At 40.0% G+C, this 27,693-nt stretch overlaps 3 protein-coding genes across 3 annotated transcripts in view; all 3 read left to right on the top strand.

The window, feature by feature from the left end:
- cdh1 (cadherin 1, type 1, E-cadherin (epithelial)) overlaps positions 1-27,693 on the top strand; it is a 159,110-nt gene that overhangs the window by 100,865 nt on the left and 30,552 nt on the right. The gene's annotated exons all lie outside the window — the stretch shown is intronic.
- Positions 283-15,527, top strand: LOC308328293 (uncharacterized protein). Its single transcript, XM_080782062.1, has 14 exons — positions 283-567; positions 970-1,005; positions 2,595-2,701; positions 3,460-3,547; positions 5,498-5,601; positions 6,170-6,271; positions 7,788-7,972; positions 9,545-9,690; positions 10,019-10,054; positions 12,576-12,682; positions 12,842-12,929; positions 13,706-13,809; positions 14,140-14,241; positions 15,134-15,527. Coding segments are annotated over exons 1-14 (1,395 nt in total). The 5' UTR covers positions 283-566; the 3' UTR covers positions 15,323-15,527.
- Positions 16,287-23,288, top strand: cdk1 (cyclin dependent kinase 1). Its single transcript, XM_080781879.1, has 8 exons — positions 16,287-16,342; positions 16,684-16,725; positions 17,221-17,377; positions 17,941-18,064; positions 18,817-18,987; positions 20,373-20,536; positions 22,273-22,414; positions 22,663-23,288. Exons 2-8 carry the CDS (start codon positions 16,689-16,691, stop codon positions 22,774-22,776), a joined length of 909 nt encoding a protein of 302 aa, XP_080638005.1. The 5' UTR covers positions 16,287-16,342; positions 16,684-16,688; the 3' UTR covers positions 22,777-23,288.

Below are 27,693 nucleotides of genomic sequence, written 5' to 3'. Positions count from 1 at the left end.
GAAAGAGGCCCAAAAAAATAGAGAAATATAAATATAGATCGGGAAGAATTATTATTATTAATAGCCTAATAATAATATTTTGCATAATAATGACAATGTTACTAATACTATCTAAGTCAGTTATTTTCTTTCACAAAATAATGTGAGCTCACATTATTTTGCAGCTAGCCTAGAAATGTGCAAGGGCAGGGCAGGAGGGTGGCAAATTGGCAATTTAACTTTATTTTGAAAAGTAAATATATTTTATCCGGAAATATTGTTGTTGCTTCCGTGTGAGGTACTTGACACTATACGCTTGACACGGACATTTATTTTTAATAAGTCACCGCTGTGTAAATTTCCACCCAGCACTGGATCCGCCTTTGGACTTCAGGCCTACTAGGGAAAAGGGCGCTCTATTGTCAGTAGTAAATCATGTGACTAACAAGAGCTCCATAAAAAAAGAGTTTTCGAACCAGATTACATAATCCCAGAGTCTTTCTAGATAACGACGCCACACAACAACATTGCTGTTGCAAGCAACCTGCAGGTTCTCTACGCAGTTCCACTTCCATTCCTTCTTTACAAGTGAGTTAAAGCCAAGGGCTTGAATTTAATTTAATTTGATCTGTTTAAATTGCATGGACGTGCACATGTGAATGAGAATCGTAAACTACAGAAATGCAGTCGCGTGACTCGCGTCTGAGTGTGTGCAGTAACCAAAAGCCATAGGCCTACTTTCAAAATGCATTGTTGTAGATGTTACTGATTTCAGAAATAAATAAACATAAGAGAATAGTTAGTTATAGTTAGTAGCCCTATGGGTATTCACGGATTGTGTTAATGTGTAGCTCTCAAACTATAGCTCTGCCTCTGGTCCATAGTTTAGAGCTATAATATCGACTATGGACGGTTGGACCAGAGCTAACTCTCAAACATGAACTTCACTAATTATAATGGCTCTGACCCTTGTCCCATTTCTTTCCACAGTGCCTCCATACACCATCACATACTTTGCAGTGAGAGGTATGTGAGTAATGCTAATGCTATTAAAAGCTATGTCATTACAAGTCATTATTTATTATATTGATCATATCCGAGTCAACAAAATGAACAAATCATCTTTAACTAGCCCCATATGAATGAGCGTAGGGAGAGGGCACATTATGTGGTGACTTTAACAAGATGACTAGACTCACTAGAGGATAATGTGAACATGAGAGGTGCAAGGCTGGCTGACCTCAGATCACTTTTAGGCATATATTTGTAGCGGTTTGTTTTATTGACATTTTTTTAATTTAAAAACAAAAAATATATTCATTTATATTGGTTGTAATGTACTCTTCCTTCGCATTATTTACAAGTAATTTAACGAATGAATGAAAATGTAGTTTAAATAGAAAAATTTGATCCTTTACATTTTTTTCGGTTTTGCTACAAGACTATACATAAAAGGTCACATAAAAGGTCACAAAATGATCCTTGTGATTATATTGGGTTGAACGTTACAGCAGGTAAGGTGACACTTGTAGTCTTGTATGGCCTTAGCCACACAAGACGTACGTGTGTGTGTGTGTGTGTGTGTGTGTGTGTGTGTGTGTGTGTGTGTGTGTGTGTGTGTGTGTGTGTGTGTGTGTGTGTGTGTGTGTGTGTGTGTGTGTGTGTGTCCTGTCTAATCTAATCTAATCACAAAATGATCCTTGTGATTATATTGGGTTGAACGTTACAGCAGGTAAGGTGACACTTGTAGTCTTGTATGGCCTTAGCCACACAAGACGTGTCCTGTGTGTGTGTGTGTGTGTGTGTGTGTGTGTGTCCTGTCTTCAAATCTCACTCCACTCTGAAGTCTGAATGGAAAGAAACCCTGGGATACAATGTTGTTTGAAAAGAATACTGCTCACAGGATGCCCCACCCTAGATCATATAACGACGTGTTGCTACTCTTGTAGAAGACCAACTGAATATTTTATTGATCAAGTCAAGATAAACTGGTGCTACGGCGCACCACCACGACAATGCTATCGCAACAAACCATCCGACTGTTTTGGCAGTCTCGTTTCTCCCATTGTACCTGCCTCAGCTATGATTTTCAATTCAAAGGGCTTTATTTGCATGAGAAAACATACGTTTACATTGCCAAAGTGGAACAATACGATCAAAACAAGATGTATGTACATTTGAAAGTAAGAATCTCCAATAAATTAATTTCTATATCATATCTGTACCAAGATCACTCGATGCAGAATACACACAATCATTAGTCATTAGGGTGATCGTGTTCCATTTCATATCTTATCTGGTTTGCTAATGGCCCCCAGATCTCGCAACCAGTATTTTAAGCCAGGTTTTAATTGGGATGTCTATTTTTATTGCATAGAATTAGAAGGCCCTTCTTGCCTTTCTCAGAACCTTTACAGTTTGAACTAGTTCCCTGTGCAGCTGATGTTTAGGCCAAGGTAGCTATAGCTTTTTTTGAGAGAGAGATTTACACACACACACACACACACACACACACACACACACACTGTGTGTATATATGATCCTGCGTTATTAAACAACTTTCTGAGAAACACTGGATTAATGTGTGTGCGCCTTCTCTTTCCTGCATGTTTCAGGCCGCTGTGGTGCGATGAGGATCATGCTGGCTGACCAGGGCCAGGAATGGAAAGAAATCGTTGTCAACTTTGAGGACTGGATGAAGGGAGACCTGAAAAGCACATGTGTGAGTTGATGCTGTCTGCTATGTAATATCATCTTTTGGCCTACATTAACACATCTTTAGTTTTAGTTATATGAAGCCTCAAAATCTCAGGTCATCCCAGGAATTATAATATCACCAGTAAGACGCGCAAACGCGGGAAGCGAACGCAGCTGAGACCCTGCAGATCATGTCTGTCTGTCTGTCTGTCCCGCTGTTACTGTATATGTGGACCTGGCCCCTTTTGTGCCCATATATGGAGCTGAGTGATTGCTGATGCAACACACTCCATATTTGGACGTATAGCGGGACAGACACACACAGACACACAGACAGACATGATCTGCTAGGTCTCATAGTAAGTGCTCACTGCATTCGCAAATACAATTTTAATCTGAAAACCATAGTCTCGCTGTCCTATTTATTTTACCTGACATCCATCCACTTCTATATTTGTCTTGAAGCTCTTCAAGTTACGGGCAGATTTTATTTGGAAATTGTATGCTGTTCCTCTAAACTTGTTGAAAGAAATTAGCGTCTCACAAGTTTACCTCCTATAATGCGGCATCATGAAATTAAACAGACTGGCCCTCGTATTAACGCGCGCCGTGAAAGTCCTTTACACGAAAACGGAATACCAGTACATACTTTTAGTTATTAGTAGATAATTGTAGGAAGAAAGGAAACTCAGAGTAAAGAGAATAAAGAGAATGCACACAGACATTCACTTTCAGCCTTTGTGTATGAATTGTGCTTTACAAATAAACTTGCCTTTCCTTTAGGTTTTTGGACAGTTGCCCAAATTTGAAGATGGAGACTTGACCTTGGTTCAGTCTAATGCCATTCTGCGTCACCTGGGTCGCAATCACGGTAATTATTATGTTTAAACATCTAATAGGTTGTTGGTGCCCTTTCTGTTTTTTATGCAAGAACTTCTGGAAACTCTGATTACATTGTTGGATGCAGGTGACTCTGAAACCATAATTGCTGCTTTGGACCATTTTATGGCTCTTAGAAAACCCATAAAATGGTTTCTTTAGTTTTAATTGTCTCCACCAGGCCGAAGGCATGGGGAGAGGGTATGTTTTGCACTCCGTCCGTGTGTGTGTGTGTGTGTGTCCTTCCGTCCATCCGTTATCAGCTAATCTCTGGCACCGTTGGCCCGATCCATGCCAAACTGTGCACACACTCCCACGATGCCAACGACAAACCTCTGACCCAAATGAGGCCGATTTAGGCAAAACACATTTCTGTAGATAACTCGTACACATTTTATCCATACATCACACAATTCGGTATACACTATCAACACAGATCTGCACAATTTCCCATCTTCCATTCTGATTGGCTAAGATTGGCTTCCAAAGCTCACATGATTCGTCCGTTTTGAACAAAATGCCACAAATCACAAACTGTGTCCAATTTCCATGAAATTATAAACGCACAGTTCCACTAGGCCGAGGACGACATGCCACTATTTTCTTCCCAAATCGGCTATAACTATTTAGCTATAACTATTTTACCTATAGCTGCATGCGCACTCCCTAGAGGCAATGGAAAAACATTTTCCCTGCATCCCTCCACATCTGCCGGTTATAGCGGCACCATGAGGCCGATTTCTGCAATTGTTTATGTTAGTCACAGATTTCATCCAAATCTCACGCAAATCGGTACACATTATCTCTGTAGTCATGTGATCAAGACGAGCCTGTTGGATTTCTCAGATTCTACACTGATTAGCTAAGATTGCCTTCCAAAGTTTTCAGGAGTAGCCCGTTTTGTACAAAATGCTGCACATGCTCATCCAGAATTCTATCCTCAGAGATGCTATGAGGGATCTGGCTCTGCATTTCCTCAACAAAATGAAGAAAATTGTTGCAAGAAACAAACAAAAAAACATGTTTATATTACTCCTAAACATTTTGCCAAACATCAAACACACACACACACACACTCCTATCCTCCTGGTGGAGACCTGTGCCCAGAAGGGCACTTTTTCTAGTTTGTCCTATTAAGTGGGATCTAAGGTGTGGTAAATGTTTATTGAATTTCACTTTAGATTTGATTGAATACTTAAGTACAATACAAGTTCTGCTAAAAGGATTTCTCCAAGAAACCCTATGCCCTGCATTGTTTACAATTATACACTTGGCATGGGTCCAATTAGTATAGTACATACTCTTGATTAACAATGGAGTACAGTTATTGGCTGTGTTTTGTATCATAGTGTTGGCTCTGATGAATTAACCCATTCTGAACGGGAACCCATTTTGGTGTTGGCATCATGTTATGCTTTAGCTATTGAAAAATAGCAGATCTACAAGCTCATGGCACGCTACGAGCTTGTAGGTCTGCTATTTTTGAAAAATCGAAGAACGACTGACATTTTTAGAATCTGATCTCGGGTCGGAATGGGTTAATCAGACCAGTGTGTGTCCAGTGGAAACCTCGTATGAATCTGATCTCAGGTCAGAATGGGTGGACCCATTGTAAACAAGTGTAATGCTTTATGGTGTCCTCCACAGGTAACCGTCTTTGTATTGAGTTGTGCTGTTAATAAAGTATTCAATGAATACATGCTGTTATGTTGCGTGCAAGAACATATTTTCTCATATGGATAAAATATATATATTTTTTTTTAAGTCTTGTCTCTTCAGCTCTTCTGAACAGCCACTCTAGCTACTCTGTCAATGATCAGAATACTGCAGAGCTTTAACCTTTTTTTGTTTTAACCAAAACGTATCACTGACTTTAATTTCAGTATCGATGACTAAAGCACTAAAAAGATGACCATTCGTATTACTATCTGGTTTTCTTCAGGTGCTTGTGGTAAAGATACCGGGGAGGCTGCCCTTATTGACATGATGAATGATGGTGTGGAGGACCTACGGCTGAAATATGGCAAGCTGATTTACCAAGAATATGTGAGTCTGAAACCACACAGTGAATAAACAAAGTTTAAACATTGGTGGTACTTGTCAGACGATGGTGTTTGGCTTATTGTACTAATTTATGATTTGAGTATATAGGACTTTACATCACATACAGTACTTATTTACTTGGCTCAAAATACTACAGAAGTGGAAAAAGCAGCACTCCAAAATAAAGGATGCAAGACTGGCTCAGATAAACATAATTTATTATTTGAGAACGCTTGACACTTTTTAGCCTGAGCCTTCCTCAGAGCAGATAAACCTAGTTATTTTACAAAAAGGCATCCGGAGGAACTGCATGTTTTTTAGTTGTTTTTTTTAACCAGTACTTTTTTACTTGTGTGTATATTGTACATTATGAATATTTATGTATGATATAAAAAGCTATAGATTAAAGTAACTACAATGAAATGCCTTGATTGCACATATTTAGATAATATTTGCAGGTAAAAAAAATTATTATTGCTTCAAATTATAAAAGTCGTGTATCATATAAAGTGACAGCAGTGTAATTATGGCTTCGCAACTTTTATTGATTGTGATGTCACAATGTTTATAGGAGACTGGCAAAGATGCGTACATTAAGGACCTGCCGAACCACCTCTCCAAATTTGATGATTTTATGGCCAAGAACAACAGTGTATTTCTAGTTGGAGACAAGGTACACCAACTGCAATTTGTTTTTGCACAATCCCACATGCAATACCCTCTTGTCCCACCAGTGGGACCCAGCCCACAGGTTGGGTTATGCACATTTATTTTATTATAACTTTGAATTTTGTCTAATGTTATGAACTTTGAATCGATTATTAGCATGTAACGTATTGTCAGTGGCGGAACAACATTGGGCCGGGCCGGGGGGTGAGACAGCACGACCGGGCCTCACCGAACCAGACTCCCAACAGCACCCCCCCCCCCCCCCCCCCCCCCGAACGGAAGAATAAATAATGACGTTATATTTGGTTGATCGCGTCAATGCAATGCACACACGAGAGAGAGACGTAGATAGTGTGTGAGGAGCTGATCACAGTCACATATAGAGGGAAAGTGTTATATTTGGTTGATCGCGTCTGTGTCTGTGAGAGAGAGAGAGAGAGAGAGAGAGACGTAGAGCGAGAGAGAGAGGTGCTGCGTGTTAAAAAAATAAATAGGCTACTACTCATCTTTGTGTTCTGTTTCACCTTATTGCTGAGTGATCGCACACAGGGAAAAGCAACAAGAAGGGGTTTAGAATCGAAACAGTCCGTTGTGGAGAAAAGGAAGTCCAAACATATGCACTCCTAAATTCTCACAGAGTGATTAGCCTACTAATGAGTGACAGGTGCTGCCACTTTTGTAGCCCTGGACCGCTAGACCTTGGTAAAAGTCTATTATCGTAGCTGGGAAGCGTCTCAGGTCCCCAGCTTCTCTATAAAATGCACTATTTTAATCATTAAATAAAATGAATCCAACCAGATCGGCGCAGGCAAAACCCGAAAATGCCATAGTAGAAGAAATGACTGCCCGGTAAAATGCAGGGTACATTGCGTTATTAAGATGGCACAAAGTGTATTTTAGAGAAGCTGGGGAACTGAGACGCTTCCCAGATACGAAAATAGACTTTTAACAAGGTCTAGCAGGCTTTGTGTTGGTGAGTAGTTACGTGGTTTTGTTTATTTGCTGGGATTTGAAAACCCGCGCACGGGAGTGAGAATATCACCAGAGGGCTGCGGAAGGGACTTCCACAGGGCGTCAGAGAGAGACTTGCACTTTTGGAGCGTGACTGGGATGTCTGTTGGAGAGAGTGTGAGACAGACTCCACGGTGCTTGTACAGTCCAGCGCAGTACATTCTCATCAGACATGATATTTTGCTAAGTGTAGGCTATTATAGGCTATATTTAGCTCTGTATCTGGTTAATTGCGGGATTCGTGGGGGCCCGCTGGTTTTATCAGTCGTGAGTGACTGTGTAAAAAAATCGTCAATCGATCATCTGACAGCCCGGGCCCCCCGGAGGTCCGGGCCGGGGTGTGACCACCCCCCTCACCCCCCCGGTAGCTCCGCCCCTGCGTATTGTGTATATTTCAGTTTTGTTTAACTGGCTGATTCCCTCTGCTACTGTGTAAATTAACATGATCTTGAAGTCATTATCAAATAAATGATTATGTTATAACCCTAACCCTAACCCTTCTCCTGCAGATTTCATATGCTGACTACAACCTTTTTGATCTCCTGCTCAACCACTTGGTGCTGTGTCCAACCTGCCTGGACACCTTCCTCAAACTGAAGGCATTCATGGAACAGATGTCATCCCGCCCCAAACTCAAGGCCTTCATTGACACTGATGCTCATAAAAAGTTGCCAATCAATGGCAATGGCAAACAATGAATCCCCCAAAGGGGCTATAATTAATGATACTGTAGTAGTACTAGTGTCCTGATTGTTGAAACCACGACCATTTTTTTAAACTTGGTCAAGAACTACAGTAGTCTAAACCCTTTTCTACATAGCCTTTATTAGGTATATTGAGAGCTTCTCTTGTATAGTTTTTCTTCAAAAATAAAGCTTGTCCTACAGTGTGTCAATACTTCCTGCAATCTATACGGTTTACATATGTATTTAATTATGAGTAGCCTAATTCATAGGTTCAGATTTGACCAGGCAGTTTCTTTTCACTCGGGTTGTAACTTTGGGGGCATCTGGGTATCCTAATGCATAGCATAAGCCAGGGTTAAACACACAGGGTTGGTTGGGTTGTATATTGTCCAGATAAGGAGGGAAGGTATCCAAATACACAGCCTGCATTTTAAAACAAAGTTTGAATGGCATCTACATCAGTGTTGTACCCGAACGCGTTCAAAGAACGATCGTTCACGAACTCGTTCATATTTAGGGTGAACGTACTGTATTTATTTGATGAACGTCATTGTGAACACGTTTCATTTCTGGCGTGTGTGAACGTCACTTTTTCACGTTCAACTTTCGTTCAATAGAGCCTTTCAGGCGAAATCCCCCCCCCCGGCACTAAAACACACCCTAAACATGCCTTAATATTTAGCGGAAAACCCACCAATAAGTCCCTATCCGAGTATCCGACACAAATTAACTAATCTTTCTCAGCCGTCACTGGAGCGCGCACAGCAGACACTGTCCCATTAACTCCTAACACAAACACTGTTGTTTGATTAAACATGATGTGCCACGAAAAATAGCTTCCAATAGCTTAGTTGGTTATTATCGCGTCGAGGAGGTACGTGTCCATAATATCGCCACGAACGGCCAACAAAAGACATCTCTCTTCCACAGTGAATGAAGGGCAGTGATGCCTGATTTATTCTTCGCCGTACAATGTGTTCCGTGCTGAAAATAGCTGATATACAAGCTCACAACGCGTCGCGTCCGGACACGTTGTGAGCTTGTAGATCAGCCACCCCCAGCATGCGGAGATGCAGGCTCTGAGAACATTCAGAAACTTTTGCCTTCACAATAAAAGCATGCAAAAGCATTCAGCTTTCACAAGTGTGCCCATATAGATATAGAGAAGGAAAATAATTAAGAATTCAGTGGCATTTCACATTGCAAAAGAGCAATTTTTGTAAAATATAAAAAATATATAAAAAATTAACGAAAAAGAACTTTAGTTCAAAATGTTGAATGATGAACTATGAACGGAACTAGTTCATTTAAAAAAATTGAACTGTGAACTGAACTAGTTCCTAAAAAAATAAATAACTTTCCCAACAATAACTCTAAATCTAGTGTCGACAGTTGAGTCTAGTCCCACATTTATTGACAAATACATTGTTCAACTCTGACTTTAATCAAAAAGCCTTTACATAAAACTGTTAATATTATTAACATTAATTAAAAAAAAGGTTTTGTGTGAAACTTGTGGCACTAAAATATAATCTGACTGCATAGATTTATAAGACTAATAACTCCGCCTTTGGATTTAGGAAAAGGGGCACTCTTGTCTTTGTCTGTAGTAAGTACATCATTCACAGTGACTCAGCAAAAATCTCCATGTGGAACCAGATCTCTTTTATTCACGTAGTCACAAATTGCAGCTCGAGGATAACCCTGCCACACTTTGCTGCACCCTGTAGGTTTTCGACAAACATTGAACTTCTTTACAAGTGAGTTAAAGGACTTAAATCTGCTTCATTTGATCCATTTATTGGCTGCCATTATTTCTGTATCTGTTGAACTGTGTAGGCTACTATGGTAATGCAGTCGTCTGAGTGAGTGTAATAATCATGCTTAAATGCAGTATAATTTTTTAGTTGATTGTTGTGAAGTCAACTTGGAGAAAAGGAGAGCAAAGGGTTAAAATCTGGATTGACACTCATTGACAGTGTCATGATGTTAATGTAACATGAATTTAATACTTGGTACGCATGGTCTCTAACATTGTTCATGTCTTTCCACAGTGCCTCCATACACCATCACATATTTTCCAGTAAGAGGTATGTGAACAATGTGGTAAACTATGTCATAACAATTTAGCACACAAAACAAAAAAAACTTACGGCATATTCTGATATTCTGAGTTAATTGATCTCAGAATAAATGTAAATAATAAATAATAGATAAATTATAGTCTACATAATTATAGCTGAGCTTCACTCTCTTGGATCACTTTTAACTAGATAAAGTGCCCTTCTTCTGGGCACAGGTCTCCACCAGGGCAGGTCAGGTTGTGGCCTCCTGTTGGCCTTGGATGGCAATTGGATGATTTGAGGCATTTTGTTCCAAAATGTGTTTTGCAAAAATCCACCTGTTGGTGGCGCTATAGAGCGTCGCAGTCCCTCCCCCTTTCAGAAAAACGAGTGGCCCAGGAAATGAAAACCCAATGCATTCTCCCATAGGCATTTCTTATTTAATTTATTTAAAGACCTTTTAAGCGCCGTACGAAGCCAACTCTTGTCGTGACAAATCATGACAACACACAATTTTTCGGGCCAAACAAAGAATTAGAAAGTAGAAAAAAACGGCAGGTTACAACACTTTTTTGAAATGTATTACATTTGAAATATCAGACAGATCCGTCTTGAACACATGACTATAGAGATAGCTGTGTAACGATTTGTGGGATCTTTGGACAGAATCTGGAGGAGTAATATAAAAACAATGTTTTTCAAAAGTCTGCCTCCTGGTGATGCTATAACAGGCCGTTCTGGAAAATCTGGGGCAGAGGTTCATCGTTGGCATCCAGGGAGTGTGGTTGCAAAATTTGGCACCGACCGGGTTAACAGTGCCGGAGATTAGCTGGTAACAGACGGACGGACGCAGACACACACGGACGGACTCGCACACGGACGGAGTGCAAAACATACTCTCTCCCCATGCATGCCTTCGGCCTGGTGGAGTCAACAATGTTTGTAGCAGGGACGGCTCCAGGGGGGGCTTTAGCCCCTTCTGGTGGAGGCTTAGGCCCCCCCTAAGCCCTCCCTCAAAACAAGCCCAATTGACTGACTATGTAAAGCAAGATTCATTAGCCCCCCCCTCTAAATAGCCAGCCCCCCCATAGCACCCCAGTCACAATTTTCTGGAGCCGTCGCTGGTTTGTTGTAGCAAGCTGAATCAAGCTGATTGTTGTTTCCACCAGGCTGGATGGCCGAATGTTGGCTTGTTTCACAGCAGAAACTGAGTATTATATTGACCAACTCAAGTTTTGGGGTTTGATAAGGAAGCTTTCTGCTTCCACCCTCCTCAAAATAACTTGTCATAGCTAATAATGTCATAGCTAACAATTACATTGGTTGCACGGATGCAGAGCATTATAACCACCATTCAGCCGAAATGTAGTTAGAAGTCATCTTGTGATCAAGGGAGGGGAGACTGGTGTCTGATGCTGTGTTCACATACTGTTGACCATTCCGAAGTAACAAATTGAAGTCATTTTCAATGGAAAGTACTATAAGTTATAAATTGACACCTGACACTTGTTGCTGCATGATGGGTGTGACAAGCTAGTGAAGCTACCCAAAATAAAGAAAAGTTGAGCTGGCTTCAACATTTTTCAGCACCCCAATGACGCAGTGATGTGTCAATCAACCATACTGTGTGCTTTTGTTCACCGTTTCCACTACCCTTCTCTCTCCCCACAATTCCTGCTCCATTCCATAACGGAGAGAAAGAAAATCTCCATTCTTGCAGTTCCCTGCAGACTCAGAGCTATTTAAACCTACCTATTTTGTTGACAGTGTAGCTTGAGCAACAGTTCACCGGCAACTATGCAGCAATGTAGCTGGTCGTGCTTGGTCGCTGTGTAGCTTTTATTTTATTTTCATGTTGAATAAAACAAACATGCCGGCTGTACTCTTTTTAAAGGTAAACTGTACACTAAAATATGTTTCTGAAAACATTCCACACAAGAAATAGACAATGTAACAGAAACTTGATTCTCATCTCATCTCATTCACCAAAGCCTTGTTTGATATTCTTTTACTTTGTGGACAGCATGACATCAATGGGGGGTTATCCCCAGGACCCCAAGGCCTCAAAATCAGTCTTGTTATAGCTGGTAATACATTAATCTGCCCACTGTCTGGGGGGAGGTGGGAAGCTCTGGTTCTGTTTAAATCTGTGTGATTGGCTGATACAGGCTGTCTCATTAGACAATTCTTAACAATATGGAAATGAAATACTCTCGAAATGTCCTGTCATCTATATGAAGTGAGGGCAACCAAGTATTGACAACATGTATATTACCTTACAATGGAAGGGAATAACATGCACTGCTGGCACGTGCACATATTGGTTGGTTGTGTTGCTGTATGTCACAATGAAACCTCAAACCTTCATAGAACACATTATTTTCAGACCTTGTGATGCAAAATATCACAAAGCTTTAAATACAAATCTTTCTTAATATTACCGGTATACTATTTCTCTATCCTAAACAATCTAAACAACTGTCTGAGAAACTCTAGACTAATGGGTTGTGTCCTTACTGCTTTCTCTCTTCTGTACTGTATGGCTCAGGCCGCTGTGGTGCCATGAGGATCATGCTGGTCGACCAGGGCCAGAAATGGAAAGAGAATATTCTCATGTATGACGAGTGGCTGAAGGGAGACCTGAAACCCACATGTGTGAGTTGATGGTGTCTGCTTTTTTAATATCTTCTTTTGGCTTGACCTATCTTTAAATTGTGAATCTAAATTGTTTGCTCAAATTCATTGTAAAGCATTTTCATTTGCCTTAAATTGTGTATGAAATGTGCAATACAAATAAACTTGCTTTTCCTTTAGGTATTTGGACAGTTACCTAAATTTGAAGATGGAGACTTGGTCTTGCATCAATCTAACACCATTCTGCGACACCTGGGTCGCAATCATGGTAATTTATTCTTTATACCTTTTGACGGGTTGTTTAGGATGCATTAGGTGATTAGGAGGATTGTATAGCTGCACAGCGGTTCCCAAACCTTTTTGGCCATACACCCCTGTTACTTCCCGGCCTAGCTGATGCACCCGCCCACATGGAAATATAAATTGCATAAGCTACTGTATATAGAGAGACATAATTTCCTATTTATCCACATACAGTATATGAACCTGAATATGGAATATATGTGCAAGTAGCCTTGCCGAGCCATGAGGCCCATAGGGCAGGAGCCTATCTCCTGTTTCTGTAGCGTGAGGCAGCTTGATGTACAAGTACACCCCCTGGACATGACGCTAGTATGTCGCAGGGACTTATACCCAATCCAACCCTTGATGCTGAGTGTCAAGCAGGGAGGCACTGGGTCCCATTTTCAGAGTCTTTGGTATGACCCGGCCGGGGATCGAACCCCGACCTCCCAGTCTCAGGGCGGACACTCTAACGACAAGGCCACTGAGCTGGTATATAATGTGCAGCATAGGCTATATTCTGCATTACTTGCCATATATTGGCATAATATGTTAATGTATTTAAAATAAAACCATAGCACCACCATTATACTTTTCATGTCGCACCACAGTTTGGGAACCACATATAGATAAGAAGTGGCATAGGCCTACTGTATATGTTAAGTGTTAATTTCAATGTCATTGGTTTCCTTTTTATTTGTCACAAATACTGTAATAAAACACAGTTTGTTATAACTAGTAGTACTGTATTTTCCCATTCAGGTGCTTATGGTAAAGATACCAGAGAGGCTGCCCTTATTGACATGATGAATGATGGTGTGGAGGACCTACGTCTGAGATATTACAGGATGATCTTCATAGAATATGTAAGTCTGAATCCACACAGTTTAGGAAACTGATTAATCTGTAGTCCTGTGCATGATGTGCATCCGTGTAATGATTTAGCATGATACCCACATGTCCTACACTCTATTCCTGTATAATAAATGTATATTGGAATTAAAAAAAAAAAAAAAAACTGCTAACTAATGTCTATTACAACTGCTGTTCTAAATCCTTTAGATCCGTTATTTACCCATACCAATCATGAGACGTAACGTACCTTAATTACGTCACCATCAACAGCCAATAAACCTTCAAAGTTATGCATCATAATAATGTGCTATAAAGCAGATTGTAATGTCCCAATCTTATAGGAGACTGGCAAAGACGCATTCATTAAGGACCTGCCGAACCACCTCTCCAAATTTGAAGCGTTTATGGCGAAGAACAATAGTGGATTCCTGGTCGGGGACAAGGTACACTCACTGACTGCAATTTTGGTAAAATGTCAGCAGATTAATTTATCTTTTTATGGTGTATGTACACTAGTATGTGTAACAAATAGCCTTCATACTATAAGGCAATATACCATGCACAAATTAACATAATGTAAATCTGGCATCTCCTATATGAATTTCAAGAGACTGTGGTCTGTGAACAAGGCAAAGGGGGCCCTCTGCTGGCGAGAATCACTTTTTTCATGGTCATAGAAATTATAACCTTTTGTTTTGTTTTTCTATAATTTGGGTGGGAAGTACGCTTGAGTAATAATCAGTTTTATATCTATTATAATATATAACATATATGGTAAAAATGTAACCGTATCAATCACTTGCCAATCATGTGATTGGGCAGACAGAGAGGACTGAAGGGGTGATTTCTCAGAACTCAGCATCTCTCACATGTTCTGGTAGTCAATACATAAGAGCATGGGTTCTATGAAACACCGTCTACTCTATATCATCATGCCATTAACAAGGAAATATTTTTTGGGGGATGAACTTTAATTCAACACCACATTTACACTGCAAGTATGACACAGTTCATCAGTATTTTATTTATTTTATTGATAACAAATTATGCTACTGTATAACATAGTATAACAAGTACAGTACAAAGTGGAAAGAGGGGACTCACAGTTTATCTTTGCTTGGAGCCCCATAATTGCTTAGTTCGCCCCTGGGAGAAACACAACTGTTTTTTCACCCATGCAATAACCCGGTAATTCGGTCAATTCTGGGCAACTATACATTATTGTAGCCTATACATAGAAGTTGTGTACTGATGATAGTTTGATGATTCACTGGTTGAAAAAGAAAATTAACTTCAATGGCGTGTCAAATAAATTATGATATTGTCCTTGTCCAGATTTCATATGCTGACTACAGCCTGTTTGAAGTCCTGCTCAACCTCCTGGTGCTGTGCCCAACCTGCCTGGATATCTTCCCCACGCTGAAGGGCTTTGTGGAAAAGATGTCAGCCCGCCCAAAAATCAAGACCTTCCTAGACTCTGATGCTTATACAAAGTTGCCAATAAATGGCAATGGCAAACAATGAATCCTTCATAAAGAGCTACGATTAATGATACTGTTGTTCATTGTTGAAACCTTGACCATGTAAAAAGATTATAATTATTTTTTAACTTGGTCAAGAACCAAAGTAGGGTACAGTAAATCCTTTTCTACATACAGTAGCCTTTTATTAGGTAGAGAGAGCACTTCAATTATTGTGTAGTTGCTGCATAAATAAATACATAAAAATGAATAAATACAACTTGTGTGTCAGTACTTCCTGTGATACTGTTTACAAATACATAGGCCTATGTGTTAAATATTGAAGAAATAGCCTAATTCTAATTCACAAGGTTCATAATATTTGCCATGCCATTTATTTTTTCCCCAAAGATTTAAACTTTTGCAGTCTCTTGGGGGCATATGGATACTGTAATAAATGATAAATCTTAGTTAACTTCTTGCATTATGTGAGCTGTATCAGGATATCTTATCTGGATAAGGAAACATGCATGCCAGGTGTAAATGCCACAGACACCACTTCTGGGAGTGACCTGACCCCACCGCCCCCCCCCCCCCCCCCCCCCCCTTTTCCCCTCACTGTATACGTTTCTTTTCCCTTTTTACCTCCTTTATGATGAATTCCTGTTTGTTCTGTAAAAAAAAAAATATATATATATAGGCCTATATGCTACGTACAACACCTAATGCAATATATATATTTTGTGTATATCCTTTTCGTATATTAATTAATTAATTAATAAAAACGTGTACATTAAACATCATTTTTAAAAGTATTTCATTTTATTTTTTATTTGATCTTAGTTTGAAGTGTCTTTTTTTAAGCTTTGCTTTGAAGTACACTACCGGACGTTGTCACGCCGGCGCGTCTTCTCACGCACATCCCGCTTCACACTCCCTCTTTCCGGATTGGTGCTTTTGAAAGACAAGAAGAGAGCTGATTGGCTGGGATTTGAACTGTTGCTGCTCCGCGGCCAATTCGAAGGAAAACTACTCACAATCTCTCTACGGAAACACTGGCTGCATTAACACATTTGCCTGTGAGGTAAAAAAACGTTTTACTTTCGGGTTTTTTGGTTGTAATATAACGTATTTCTTTGTCGGTTGCGTTGCAAACGTTGGCAATTCAACTTGCATACGAGAATGAGATTTGATTCGCCCACTGTTTGTTTATTATCGTAGAAAATACGCCCTGAAGTAGGGCAAAACTGGGCAGTGAGTCACGAGTTCTGTTTTAAATGTTTCGCTATGCGTTATATTGTATCAAAGGTCGATTTTTCTTGAAGATAATTAATTGAAACTTTACGTAAGCAATGTCTCTATGTATGTCCGTTTATTGTTGGGAGACGTGTGTGTGTTTTGAACACGTTTATTTTTCGTCCCAAGGAACAATGGAAGACTATCTGAAGATAGAAAAGATCGGAGAGGGTAACTGTTTTGGATGTTTACTGTTTATTGTGATTCTCAACCGTCCCTAGCAACACATTTACACGGTCATTTAGACTTATTTAAAATAATAATAATAATGATGACCTTTTCCCTGTAGCTGTAATGTATTTAATTGTTTATGAGGGACTCATCATGCTTATTTTATGTTTTGAAGTGCTTTTCTCATGTTGCTCAAGGGCAGAATCTGTTCTGAATCTGTTCTTAGTAGTAGCCTATTTTAGCTGCAGGGCACTCTCCACCATTTTACCTAACGTGATGCTTTGTGTGTAAATACAACCATTTAAAGCAAATCACACTTCCTGCTCATGTTGTAACTTGTTACTTTTGCATTTAGTCGTTTTTGTCAATTGTTTTTAAACACAGATGAGCTGTATTCTAATGACACAATAAGTAACCTAATCTGACAACTGCGTACCATCTTACTGCTAATGCAGGTCAGTTATTAAATCTGTCTGACATGTTCTGCTTTCATAGGAACCTATGGAGTGGTGTACAAAGGCAGACACAAGGGCACTGGGCAGATTGTGGCCATGAAGAAGATCAGACTAGAGAGTGAGGAAGAGGGAGTCCCTAGTACTGCTGTCCGAGAGATCTCACTGCTAAAAGAACTACAGCACCCCAATGTTGTACGGTATGTGTGTGCGCCGGGTGTGTGGGTGGGTAGTAGTAGAATCCCACCAGTCACCATTATGCCCCAGATCTCATGTGGTACCATAAAGCAAGTATGTTACTTACAATATCATTAGCGTGTGATCTGCACTGGTTTTCACTTTCCATGGGCACTCCACAAAATAAAGGTGATTTATTGATCAGAAGTGAAAGTCAAAAGGACATGGGGGGGGGGGGGGGGGGGGGGGGGGCGGGTGAGGGTAATTATATATATATATCCCATTAAGGCCTGAGATCAGATTATAAAAATGTCTGTTTTGAAAATGACAGTTTTTCGTTCTTCGATCTTTCAAAAATAGCAGACCTACAAGCTCGTAGCGCGCCACTCGGTGGCTGCGCTATGAGCTTGTAGATCTGCTATTTTTAAATAGCTAAAGCATAACATAATGCTAACACCAAAAGGGGTTCCCGCCCAAAATGGGTTATATATATATATATATAAAGGTATTTCTGTTGTATACAGCATACTGTATGAATATAAATGTCATGTTTGTAACTGACGGTGGGGCGTCCATTCCATTCCAGACTTCTGGATGTTCTGATGCAGGAATCCCGTCTCTACCTCATCTTTGAGTTTCTATCCATGGATCTGAAGAAGTACCTGGACTCCATCCCATCTGGACAGTACATGGACACTATGCTGGTTAAGGTAAATACATGTAGTACCTGGACTCCATCCCATCTGGACAGTACATTGACACTATGCTGGTTAAGGTAAATACATGTAGTACCTGGACTCCATCCCATCTGGACAGTACATTTACACTATGCTGGTTAAGGTAAATACATGTAGTACCTGGACTCCATCCCATTTTCAAAGACACGAACAATGACAACCATGAGTGAAACCTGAAGTGAAATCTCTGTTTTGACAATTGCCATTTATGAAAGTAAGTCTAAGAGTTACACTTCACCGCTTCACCCAATGTATGAATGAATGAACCATTGTAAAGCGCTTTGAGCACTTGGAAAAGCGCTATAAAAATGCAATTCATTATTATTTATAAAACATTGTTTTTTTTTTTTTAATAAATGGCTTAAGTCTGTTTCTATAAATACATGTAGTGAAAATGTACAAGCATTAGATTTGCACATTTTTCAAAAAACATCCCCAAAAATCTACACTTTTATTCAAATCAAATTGATTAGTTTTAACTGTTGCACCCCTACTGTACATCAAGGTTTAGCAGCAAGGGTTCCTTCAAAAGACTTACAGTGGATGAAAACCAAATGATATTCCTTGCTGTTAAAATGAGGCTTTTTTTTTTACCCCAGATATAAGAATGTCAAGTATCAGTTGACTTCTAACTAGGATGCTTTGTTCATGTTATTGGGATTGTTATTATTGGATGGAAATATTTTATTAACACCAAGCCGTCTAATTGCTCTCTCTCCCCGCAGAGCTACCTTCACCAGATCTTAGAGGGCATCGTGTTTTGCCATTGTCGGCGCGTTCTCCACAGGGACCTGAAGCCACAGAACCTCTTGATCGACACCAATGGTGTCATCAAGCTGGCTGACTTTGGCCTGGCCAGGGCCTTTGGGGTGCCTGTCAGAGTCTACACACACGAGGTGAGGAATTCACCTCCCATTCCCTCCAGTTATAGTCATATACAAATAGGCCTATCATATCAACGCCGGTCAACTAACTGAAAAATGCCCTAAAAAAATAAGTAAATGCATACCGTACATTTTATTTCTGTTTCCTGCTCATAGAAATGTATTGATTATTTTTATGGTGTACCTCTCCAAAAGTAGTTTATGGCAGGATCTGTGTGTCTGTCTGTCCGGAACCGCGACGCCAAAGCTTGTATGCCCTCATTCCCAGTAGGCCACAGAAGTACCTCTACACATTAGTTTATTTTATTATAATGGGATTCATTCAATTGGGCTGTGATTAATTGAGCTGTGATCAAGATGGGATCACGGCCCAAATCTGGAGTCTGTATGTCATAAATATGTCTGTCATAATATATACAGTGTATATATATATATATAGCCGACTGACATCATAGACTACTAATTGACTATTAAAGTTAAAGGCTGGTCACATGAATGAAGTAACATTGAAGCCATGCTGTGTCTATGTGGATCCTACCAGCCACATAATAATTTTCCTACTTGTGTTGTACTTGTCCACATGTCTTTGCAGACACGTGCTGTGTTAAAAAAGAAGAGTTTGTAGGGGGGGGGGGGGGGGAAGGTCCAAACAAAGCATTTATGAATTCTATTGACAAACCAGTTAGCTTGTTGTTAACATAATATAATGGTGAAAGACATTAACTACTGGTATTGGGTGCTGGAAACACTTTTTGGTGCCAAAATAAATTCCAGAAATCAAGGAATAAGAAGTTTAGATTGGGTTTTACATTGGGACATGTTTGAAAAATCTGTGAATTTGACCTTTATGCTTCAGAAATGTAAGTGTTTGACCGATCCGATATTATTTTATCGTCGTCGTCCCCAAATTACAATTTAGGAAATTAGCAAATGCTCTTATCCACAGACAATTAAGAAATGCAAGATCAGTAAATGTCATGAACCGTAGTCAACAAACAGGGTAAATTGTCGCTGAGGTGATGTTGCTTTGTGACATGTCAAAGCATAATTCAGGCTTTTGCTGCACCTTTTATACGAACAAATTCTCCAAGGTGAATGCCATAAAAATGACAAAATAATGAATGGTGTGAAAACGGACAGCAACATGGAGTGCTCAAGTCTGATTTCAAAAGCAACACCACCTGAATTTTCTTATTTCTTTTCACATGACATTTGCACAAGTAGATGGGGAAAGTGCCTCTGAGACCTTAGTGTCACTATTTGGTACAGTCTGTTGAGAGAAAATATGAATATAGTCATGATTTTGTGTTTGAATATAACGTGATTTCTCAGGGACAGAGGTTGTTGTTCAATCCATCCCATGTATTTGCTAAAAAGCTTTCCTCGCTCCTCCCCAGGTAGTAACACTCTGGTACCGGGCACCTGAGGTGCTTCTGGGTGCGGCACGCTACTCTACACCTGTTGACGTGTGGAGCATCGGGACCATCTTTTCAGAGTTGGCCACCAAGAAACCACTCTTCCACGGAGACTCAGAAATAGACCAACTGTTCAGGATCTTCAGGTGTGTGTGTGTGTGTGTGTGTGTGTGTGTGTATACACACACATTTAATTAGTTGATCTAAAAAAAATAAGAAAATGATATATCCAATTATAAAACATTAATTTGGCACTTACTAACTTTTTACAGTCAGTGTTTTGAAAATAAATCACAATCCATTTGTGATTGTGATTAAAATATACATTTTAATATTTTAATACGTTACACCAATAGAATGCAGACAGAATCCTGAGTTCTCACTGAAAGCTTTGAAGGGAAGTTGAAAGTGCCTTTTTAAAAGGAAAACGTTGGCCTGTGGGTGGTGTTAGAGGATTGGTCATAGTGTCATTAAGATCAGTAGGGCTCACCCTGCATTCTGCATATCGGAATATAAGATCTCTTGTGCGAAGTTGATATTTGCCCTGATCGGTTACTACAGAAAAGGTCATGGGGTCAAATAGATTTAATGGGCTCCCAAATGTATCTACAGAATGGTATCTTACCAAATTAATCCAATTGTCAAAGTGCATCTAACCCCTTCTATTACTACAGTTAAAAACTATCCATAATTTACAATAAATCAAATGTATTGCAATGGTATTACTGAAACACTTATTTTTGCAGAGGCGAAACTGTCTACTCAAACTACCTTAACGACCTTAAATACATCACGGTAGCTATAGTAGAATCAATCAAATAATTGCGTGTGTTGTAAACCTTGGTAAAAATCATGTGAGGGGACAGTCACACCACACTTTTATTCTACCTCTGAAGGTGGATTCTGCCAATGCATTTCAATGGGAATGGAGCGGTTTGCTGCCATTTGCAAACTTCTGCCAAAAAGAAAAAGTCCATTCCCATTGAAATGCATTGGTAGAATCCGCCCTCATGGGGCGCCCGTCCAGGCACATGCCACATATAGGCTCTGGCCTTGCGTTGCGTCGTGTTCGAGTCCTGTTAATGATCTTAACGGGACTCGAACACACAGCTCTTGGCTGTGTGTCTCTCCCTTTCTCTCTCCCTCTTTCCTGTCATTTTTTAACTTGTATCTATCAATAAAGGCAGAAAAGCAAAACAAACTAAAAAACCGCGGGTTACTTTCTTACTGGCCAAAGCACAGGGAAGAAGAAAGCAGTGGAGCAACTAAGACAGTTTCTTGACAATGTTTCGATGTTAAATAAATCTTCATCAGGTCACATGTAACAGGGGTTTTAGATTTCATTATCGTTATCCTGGAAGTGTGAGAAAACAGTCTAGCCACCATTTAGCGTACAGTTGCCTAGTAACTGAAGACATAGCTGGCATCGGACAGGAAAATAACCTTAGCCTTAGGTTTAATATATTTAATTCCAAAGCAAACCTGTACATTTGTCAAATGTGGTGATAGTAAGGGATAATCAAAGACTAGCTGTGTAGTTATCAAAAAGTAATGCATGATGCAGAGATTTATTTGTTTATTTGATCAGTGATCAAAATACTACCACAGGTTAATATAAATCAACATAGTAATAGCCTAATATGACACTGACCACAACCCTGTCTTACTGTCCGTTGGCATTTTCACACTTGAAAGGTTAGTTGAATGAAAGATCATTCAACTAACCTTGTGGACTCGGGACTGTAGTGAAAACTAATGTGGGAAAATGCAGGTTTAAATTCAGGGGATTACTTTAGTCAACCCAAGGCAATATAATGTATGAAAACGTATGAGCACAAATTTCTAGCACTCTTATTAACCATGGACCGTCTTTCTTCTCCAGAACCCTGGGAACCCCCAACAATGATGTGTGGCCTGATGTTGAATCCCTGCCCGACTATAAAAACAGCTTCCCCAAGTGGAAGGGTGGCAACCTTCCCTCCATGGTCAAAAACCTGGATAAAAATGGCATGGATCTGATGGCTGTATGTACACTTACTTACATTTACTTATTGTTGTGACTTTGTTTTTGTTTGTGATGCATAGTGTCTACATAATTTAGCTGGTGGTCCCCGGGCCACTGGTTAAGAACCACTGGCCAACATACTTGACACAGATATTATATACCAATATATTTATTTGTATTGCATGTGAGGTTATGTTATGATATCTTTGCAATACAATGACTGAGTGGACCTTAATGGTTATCTTTCCATTATTCTTCCTTCTTTAGAAAATGCTGATCTATGATCCTCCTAAAAGAATCTCTGCCAAACAAGCCATGGCACACCCTTATTTTGATGACCTTGACAAATCCATCCTGCCTTCCAGCTCTGGCAAGATGTGAAACGAATGGAACCCCTGATTGAACTCTATCTCAGTTGGGTTGGAGCCATACACGTCACAACCATCACAGATGCAATAAGATACACTTTATCCCATACATCACTTTCACACACACACACACACACACACATCTAGTCCAAGACGTGGACGGTTTTTCAACGGAGAAAAGTCTTGGCTAATTGTGACTGGCTTCTCCCTGCCTTTGTAAACAACCCATGGATCTGTTGGGGGGGGGGGGGGGGGGGGGGGAAGAAAACAGTGATACAGTTTTGTTAAATACATGGAAACAAGACACAATCCCCAAATATGTCCACATGTATCTGTTTTTCTCTTTGTTTGTAGTTTCTTTGTTTTTGTGAACGTGTTCTCTGTTTTGTGGTTTCTTTGTTTTTGTGAAAGTGTTCATTCTGTATTTTGTATAACTACTTTGTAAATATTACTTGTGAAAAGGTTAATTGGATCGCAAAGTACTAAAAATATAATATTCAATAAAAGTGCACTTTGAGATCCCAATGATTTTGTTTTGTGACTGTGCCTGCTTTATCTAAACAATAATTGTGACTAAAGGTGCTGAGAAATTGAATTTTAAACCATTTGTGCCGTTTCATAATTGTTTTTTGTATATTTTCAGTGAGCACTAGAATGGATCAGGTTGTAGGAAGATGCTACGACACAGAGTCAGACAGTTAGGTGTGTATTTGTCTTTTGTCTGTTAGAACTGTGCTGCAAGAAGGCTCCACACAAATACACTCCTGAGTCTTGACTGTGGATACGCTGAATAATGGAAAGAAATGGGAATGCCCATGAAAAAACAAGACTATCCGGCCACTCGGGAGTCGGGAGTAATAAGGAGGACGGCATTTATTTGAGTGCCTGAATCATCTCTTCGTTTTTCACATGTTTTGATCCAAATGTCCCTACAAGACAAGTATAGTGGGCTTGAAGATCTGCTAATTTTCAGCTTTAGGCTTACAGTTAAAATGGCATTTAAAAAAATCGCTGTCCTAAAATGATGATTAAGTAATAGGTGTGTGACGTCATGTATTTGTGTGATCTCAGTCACAGGAACGAACACCTTGATCATTCAGCTAGAATATGGCAATGCCAACTACCCATTGATAAATGTGTCCTCAAGATATGGGTCTGAAACATGCAGTAGAATTATCCGTTGCACATGCCACATCGTGAATGTATACACTGACTAGCACAAACTTAAAAGGCGACCGTGAAGAGTTGATAGAATTGGTTCCCGTCAGACTACAGCCGAAAATGTGCACACAGTAGATGCTAGAGTGTGTTTGGGCCTTGATGAACAAATAATTCATTCTGTCTTTTGCTTGATAGACTGAGTGAATCATGGTAGAATTACTCTTTATATTTCCCCTTATATTGTATGTAATCATAAGGCCAAAGGTAATATGTTGTTCACCTCTGGCCTTATGATGTGTTCTGATTATCAGAATATCACAGAGCCATACATCATTATTGTGAGGGCAGGAGCCTGTAGCTTCTCCTCAGCCCCTGTGGGAGGCGCTGTTCTCCAAGTATCCCCTCCCACACTTCCTGGATACTGACTAAACAAAAATGTTGCTGCTCTATTATACCATTGCATTCAATCTATTGACTGATTGATTGAATACTTTATTAACAGTATTCAGAAGAGTACAGTTTAATACAAATACATATGCTAAAAGGATTGAACCCAAGGATGCACTGTCTTGTTTTCATTGGGGTCCTGAGTATTCAATTCATAGCTACACTGCATTCAAGGTTTACTTTTTAGTTTGGGAGACAGCTGATTCTGAGGCCTTTCTACAATAAACAAATGCAGAAATGGATTTAAATCTGGTCTGATAATCTGGCTACTTTGAGTTTGATTTCAAATGACAACCCTTTGTAATCTCTTTGTGACTACCACACCAGACACAAGGAAAATAAGAATTGAAAAAGTTAAAATGGATGCCTGCAATGGTGCGAGGCGTTGTGAGCTCGAGCTATTTAAAAAATGTTGCCTCTTTCTTATATATATATATATATATATTATTTTACAATGTGGCCAAGGTTTCACCAGTTTTTATAGTAGGCCTGTAGTTTGTTGATTACTTTTGAGATGTTGATGGTCTTTTTCTTGTATTAAAAGGTCTTGAAAGTAATTTAATTTTCACTTCACTGTCCCAAAATCATGTGAGAACCACTGTTCTATACAGTTGGGTCAACCTGTTATAAATTATAACCCGTAAGACCCGTGTGTTTGTCTTGTATTGTAGACAGGATAAGCTCATAAAGGACAGCATATAGGAAATGAGGGGCTGAGTCAATTCAATTCAAAGGAGCCTTATTGGCATAAGAAAACATACGTTTACATTGCCAAAGCAAGTGTTTTAAATATAATAAAAACTGTTGAAAATTGGGAAAGTATATACTGGTGGAGGGGGTACAGCTTTGTGTATGCAATAACATGTGCATGTTATTGCAACCACAGGTCGCATTTACTATGATCGTGCATTTCCCGTCAGTCAGTCACTCCCAGGCATGACCTCGTGACATCATCAGGGATGGAGATCCCTGATGTCATCAATATTACGCCCATATATGGAGATCCCTGATGTCATCAATATTGGCCAGCAACTCTACAGCTGAGGTCTAAGGTCCATATATGGAGCTGACCGTTTCTGACATTCCATCATGTTGATCCTTCCCCATCCATCCATCTGTCCTCTTTGATGTCTCCCTTTTGACTGATACCTGTCCATTTAAAGCAGGGGTTTTCAACTGATTGTGAACCAGGGACCACCACCATGACTAAGAATCAACCTGGGGACCACTCTTGTGTTGCAACAACACTTTGCTTCATTATTGTACCCAAATGTATCAGCGTGGATTCATCTGGAGCTGTTACTTAACTCAATGAGTGTAATTCCCAAAACGTACCCACACCTACAATGTCCAAACAATAGGCCTAGCACGAGACAGATGAAAACACCGGAAGAAACAGAGACACTCAGAAAGCAGCAGGCATTGGGGTGTGTGTGTGTAATGTAGTGTGGGTGTGGTGAGTAGTTTGTGTGGGGTTAGGGCTAGTCTTGTGTTCTTGTGTTGTTGTTGATAGGGTTAATTGCTAGCTGACAAGCTTTGTCTTCAGGCTGTGTGTGTGTGTGTGTGTGTGTGTGTGTGTGTGTGTGTGTGTGTGTGTGTGTGTGTGTGTGTGTGTGTGTGTGTGTGTGTGTGTGTGAGAGAGAGAGAGAGAGAGAGAGACCGAGAGAGAGGGGGAGGGGATTCCACAGGTAAACAATGCACCTCAGCCCCCCTCATACTGAAATTCCATTGAGGTTACATTTTCAAACATGTTTGAACAAGCTTTATTTGCTAACATTTTCTCTTTCACCTCTAATAATAATAATACCTCTAATGTCTCACTCCATTGTAGTTAATTCCAAATTTCCCTGCATATTCCCTCTTTCCGTTTATCATTCTGTTGCCTTTCCTTGCCTTGTCCCATCCCCCTCTATTGATTTCTTGGCGTCAACCTCTGCCTACCTCTGACTCTTATCTCTTTCTCCCACTTCCTTCTTCATTCTCTTTTCCTTCATTCCTTTACTATTTACAATTTGGGCATTTAGCCCATAAGTTGCATACGCCTGTAAGGTCGTCGAGGCAAGTGGCTACAGGCTTGCTCTGTCCACTTTCCTGCTCATTAATGCACCCCCCAGTTATTTTGCGATTCAATTATGTTTTCAGTATGAAACTTTTTACCCTAGCCTTAAGTACTATTATTACATTATCTTTGTGTTTATGCATATTTATCCATGTTATAGGTTAACCCTAGAACTCTAATGTTGGGTGTAATTATGTGATTTAATTTTTTTATAATGTCACTGCTGACATCTGAGGTGGATGGGTCCTTGGTTACCTTCAGGATGCTCACTGACGTAGTGGAAGGTGTAGGTTTATTTCCCTGCCCCCCATCCCTGTTTTTTTCTACCGGGATTTTCTACAGCGCCCCTCACTTCACACTTCGTGTACTGTGAACTGAGGGGCGCTCTTATCATCACACATCATCACATTCCGGCCAATCACTTTTGGCGTCCTCACTTTTCTGTCCTCACTTTTTAAGCCCTCAGCCAATCAAATCATCGCTATGGGGTGCACACACACACACACACACACACACACACACACACACACACACACACAAATACACAAAGCAGGGCATACAAGTGCCCCTCAAAAAAATAATAAAGAAAACAATCACACCTGTGTGAAGTGAGGGGCGCTTTTAATATCATACATCATCATATATCATCTCATTCTGGCCAAACACAATTTGCGTCCTCACTTTTCCGTCTTCACTTTTCTGCCCTCACTTTTACCTTCAATATGTAGCCTACTTTGCTCCGCCAATCAAATCATCGCTATATGGCCATGGGGTGATCAGCCAATCGCAAGCCAATGTTTGTGTTCACACAAACCTGGAAAGCTGGGCATCAGCGGGGTCTACTTGTACATCAAGCCACCTCACGCAGAAACAGCAGATAGACTCCTGACCTATGGTCCCACGTGACTTTGGAACTGTTGGTTCGTTCCCAAGGCTACACACACACACACACACACACACACACACACACACACACACACACACACACATGCACATGTGCACGCACACACACACACACACACACACACACACACACACGCACGCACGCACGCACACACACACACACATTACCGTTTTTTAATCAAAATATTGGCTAAAGCATTTCCAAAGAATACCTGAACAAATACATGTGGAATGCCCTGACTGACACCATCTATTATCAGTGATAATAGATGGTGTCAGGGCATTCCACATTTATTTATTATATAATCTATCACTGGTTTCTTTCAAAACTAACCTGAGAAGATCCTCTATCAGGAGACC

This window comes from Protomyctophum bolini, assembly GCF_963924005.1.
Source record: "Protomyctophum bolini genome assembly, chromosome: 14".
Lineage (NCBI taxonomy): Eukaryota > Metazoa > Chordata > Actinopteri > Myctophiformes > Myctophidae > Protomyctophum > Protomyctophum bolini.
The sequence above is the reverse complement of the archived record's forward strand: the minus strand, read 5'-3'. Positions and strand labels throughout refer to the sequence as shown.

What these genes read in the sequence shown, in the direction of transcription:
- LOC308328293 (XM_080782062.1), top strand. An exon ending in GCCACACTTTGCTGCACCCT is followed by an intron (nt 9,691 to 10,018) that starts GTAGGTTTTCGA and finishes GTCTTTCCACAG; the next exon opens with TGCCTCCATACACCATCACA. An exon ending in GAGACCTGAAACCCACATGT is followed by an intron (nt 12,683 to 12,841) that starts GTGAGTTGATGG and finishes CTTTTCCTTTAG; the next exon opens with GTATTTGGACAGTTACCTAA.
- cdk1 (XM_080781879.1), top strand. Translation starts at nt 16,689, where the DNA reads ATGGAAGACTATCTGAAGATAGAAAAGATCGGAGAGG. An exon ending in CAGCACCCCAATGTTGTACG is followed by an intron (nt 17,378 to 17,940) that starts GTATGTGTGTGC and finishes ATTCCATTCCAG; the next exon opens with ACTTCTGGATGTTCTGATGC. An exon ending in TGGACACTATGCTGGTTAAG is followed by an intron (nt 18,065 to 18,816) that starts GTAAATACATGT and finishes CTCTCCCCGCAG; the next exon opens with AGCTACCTTCACCAGATCTT.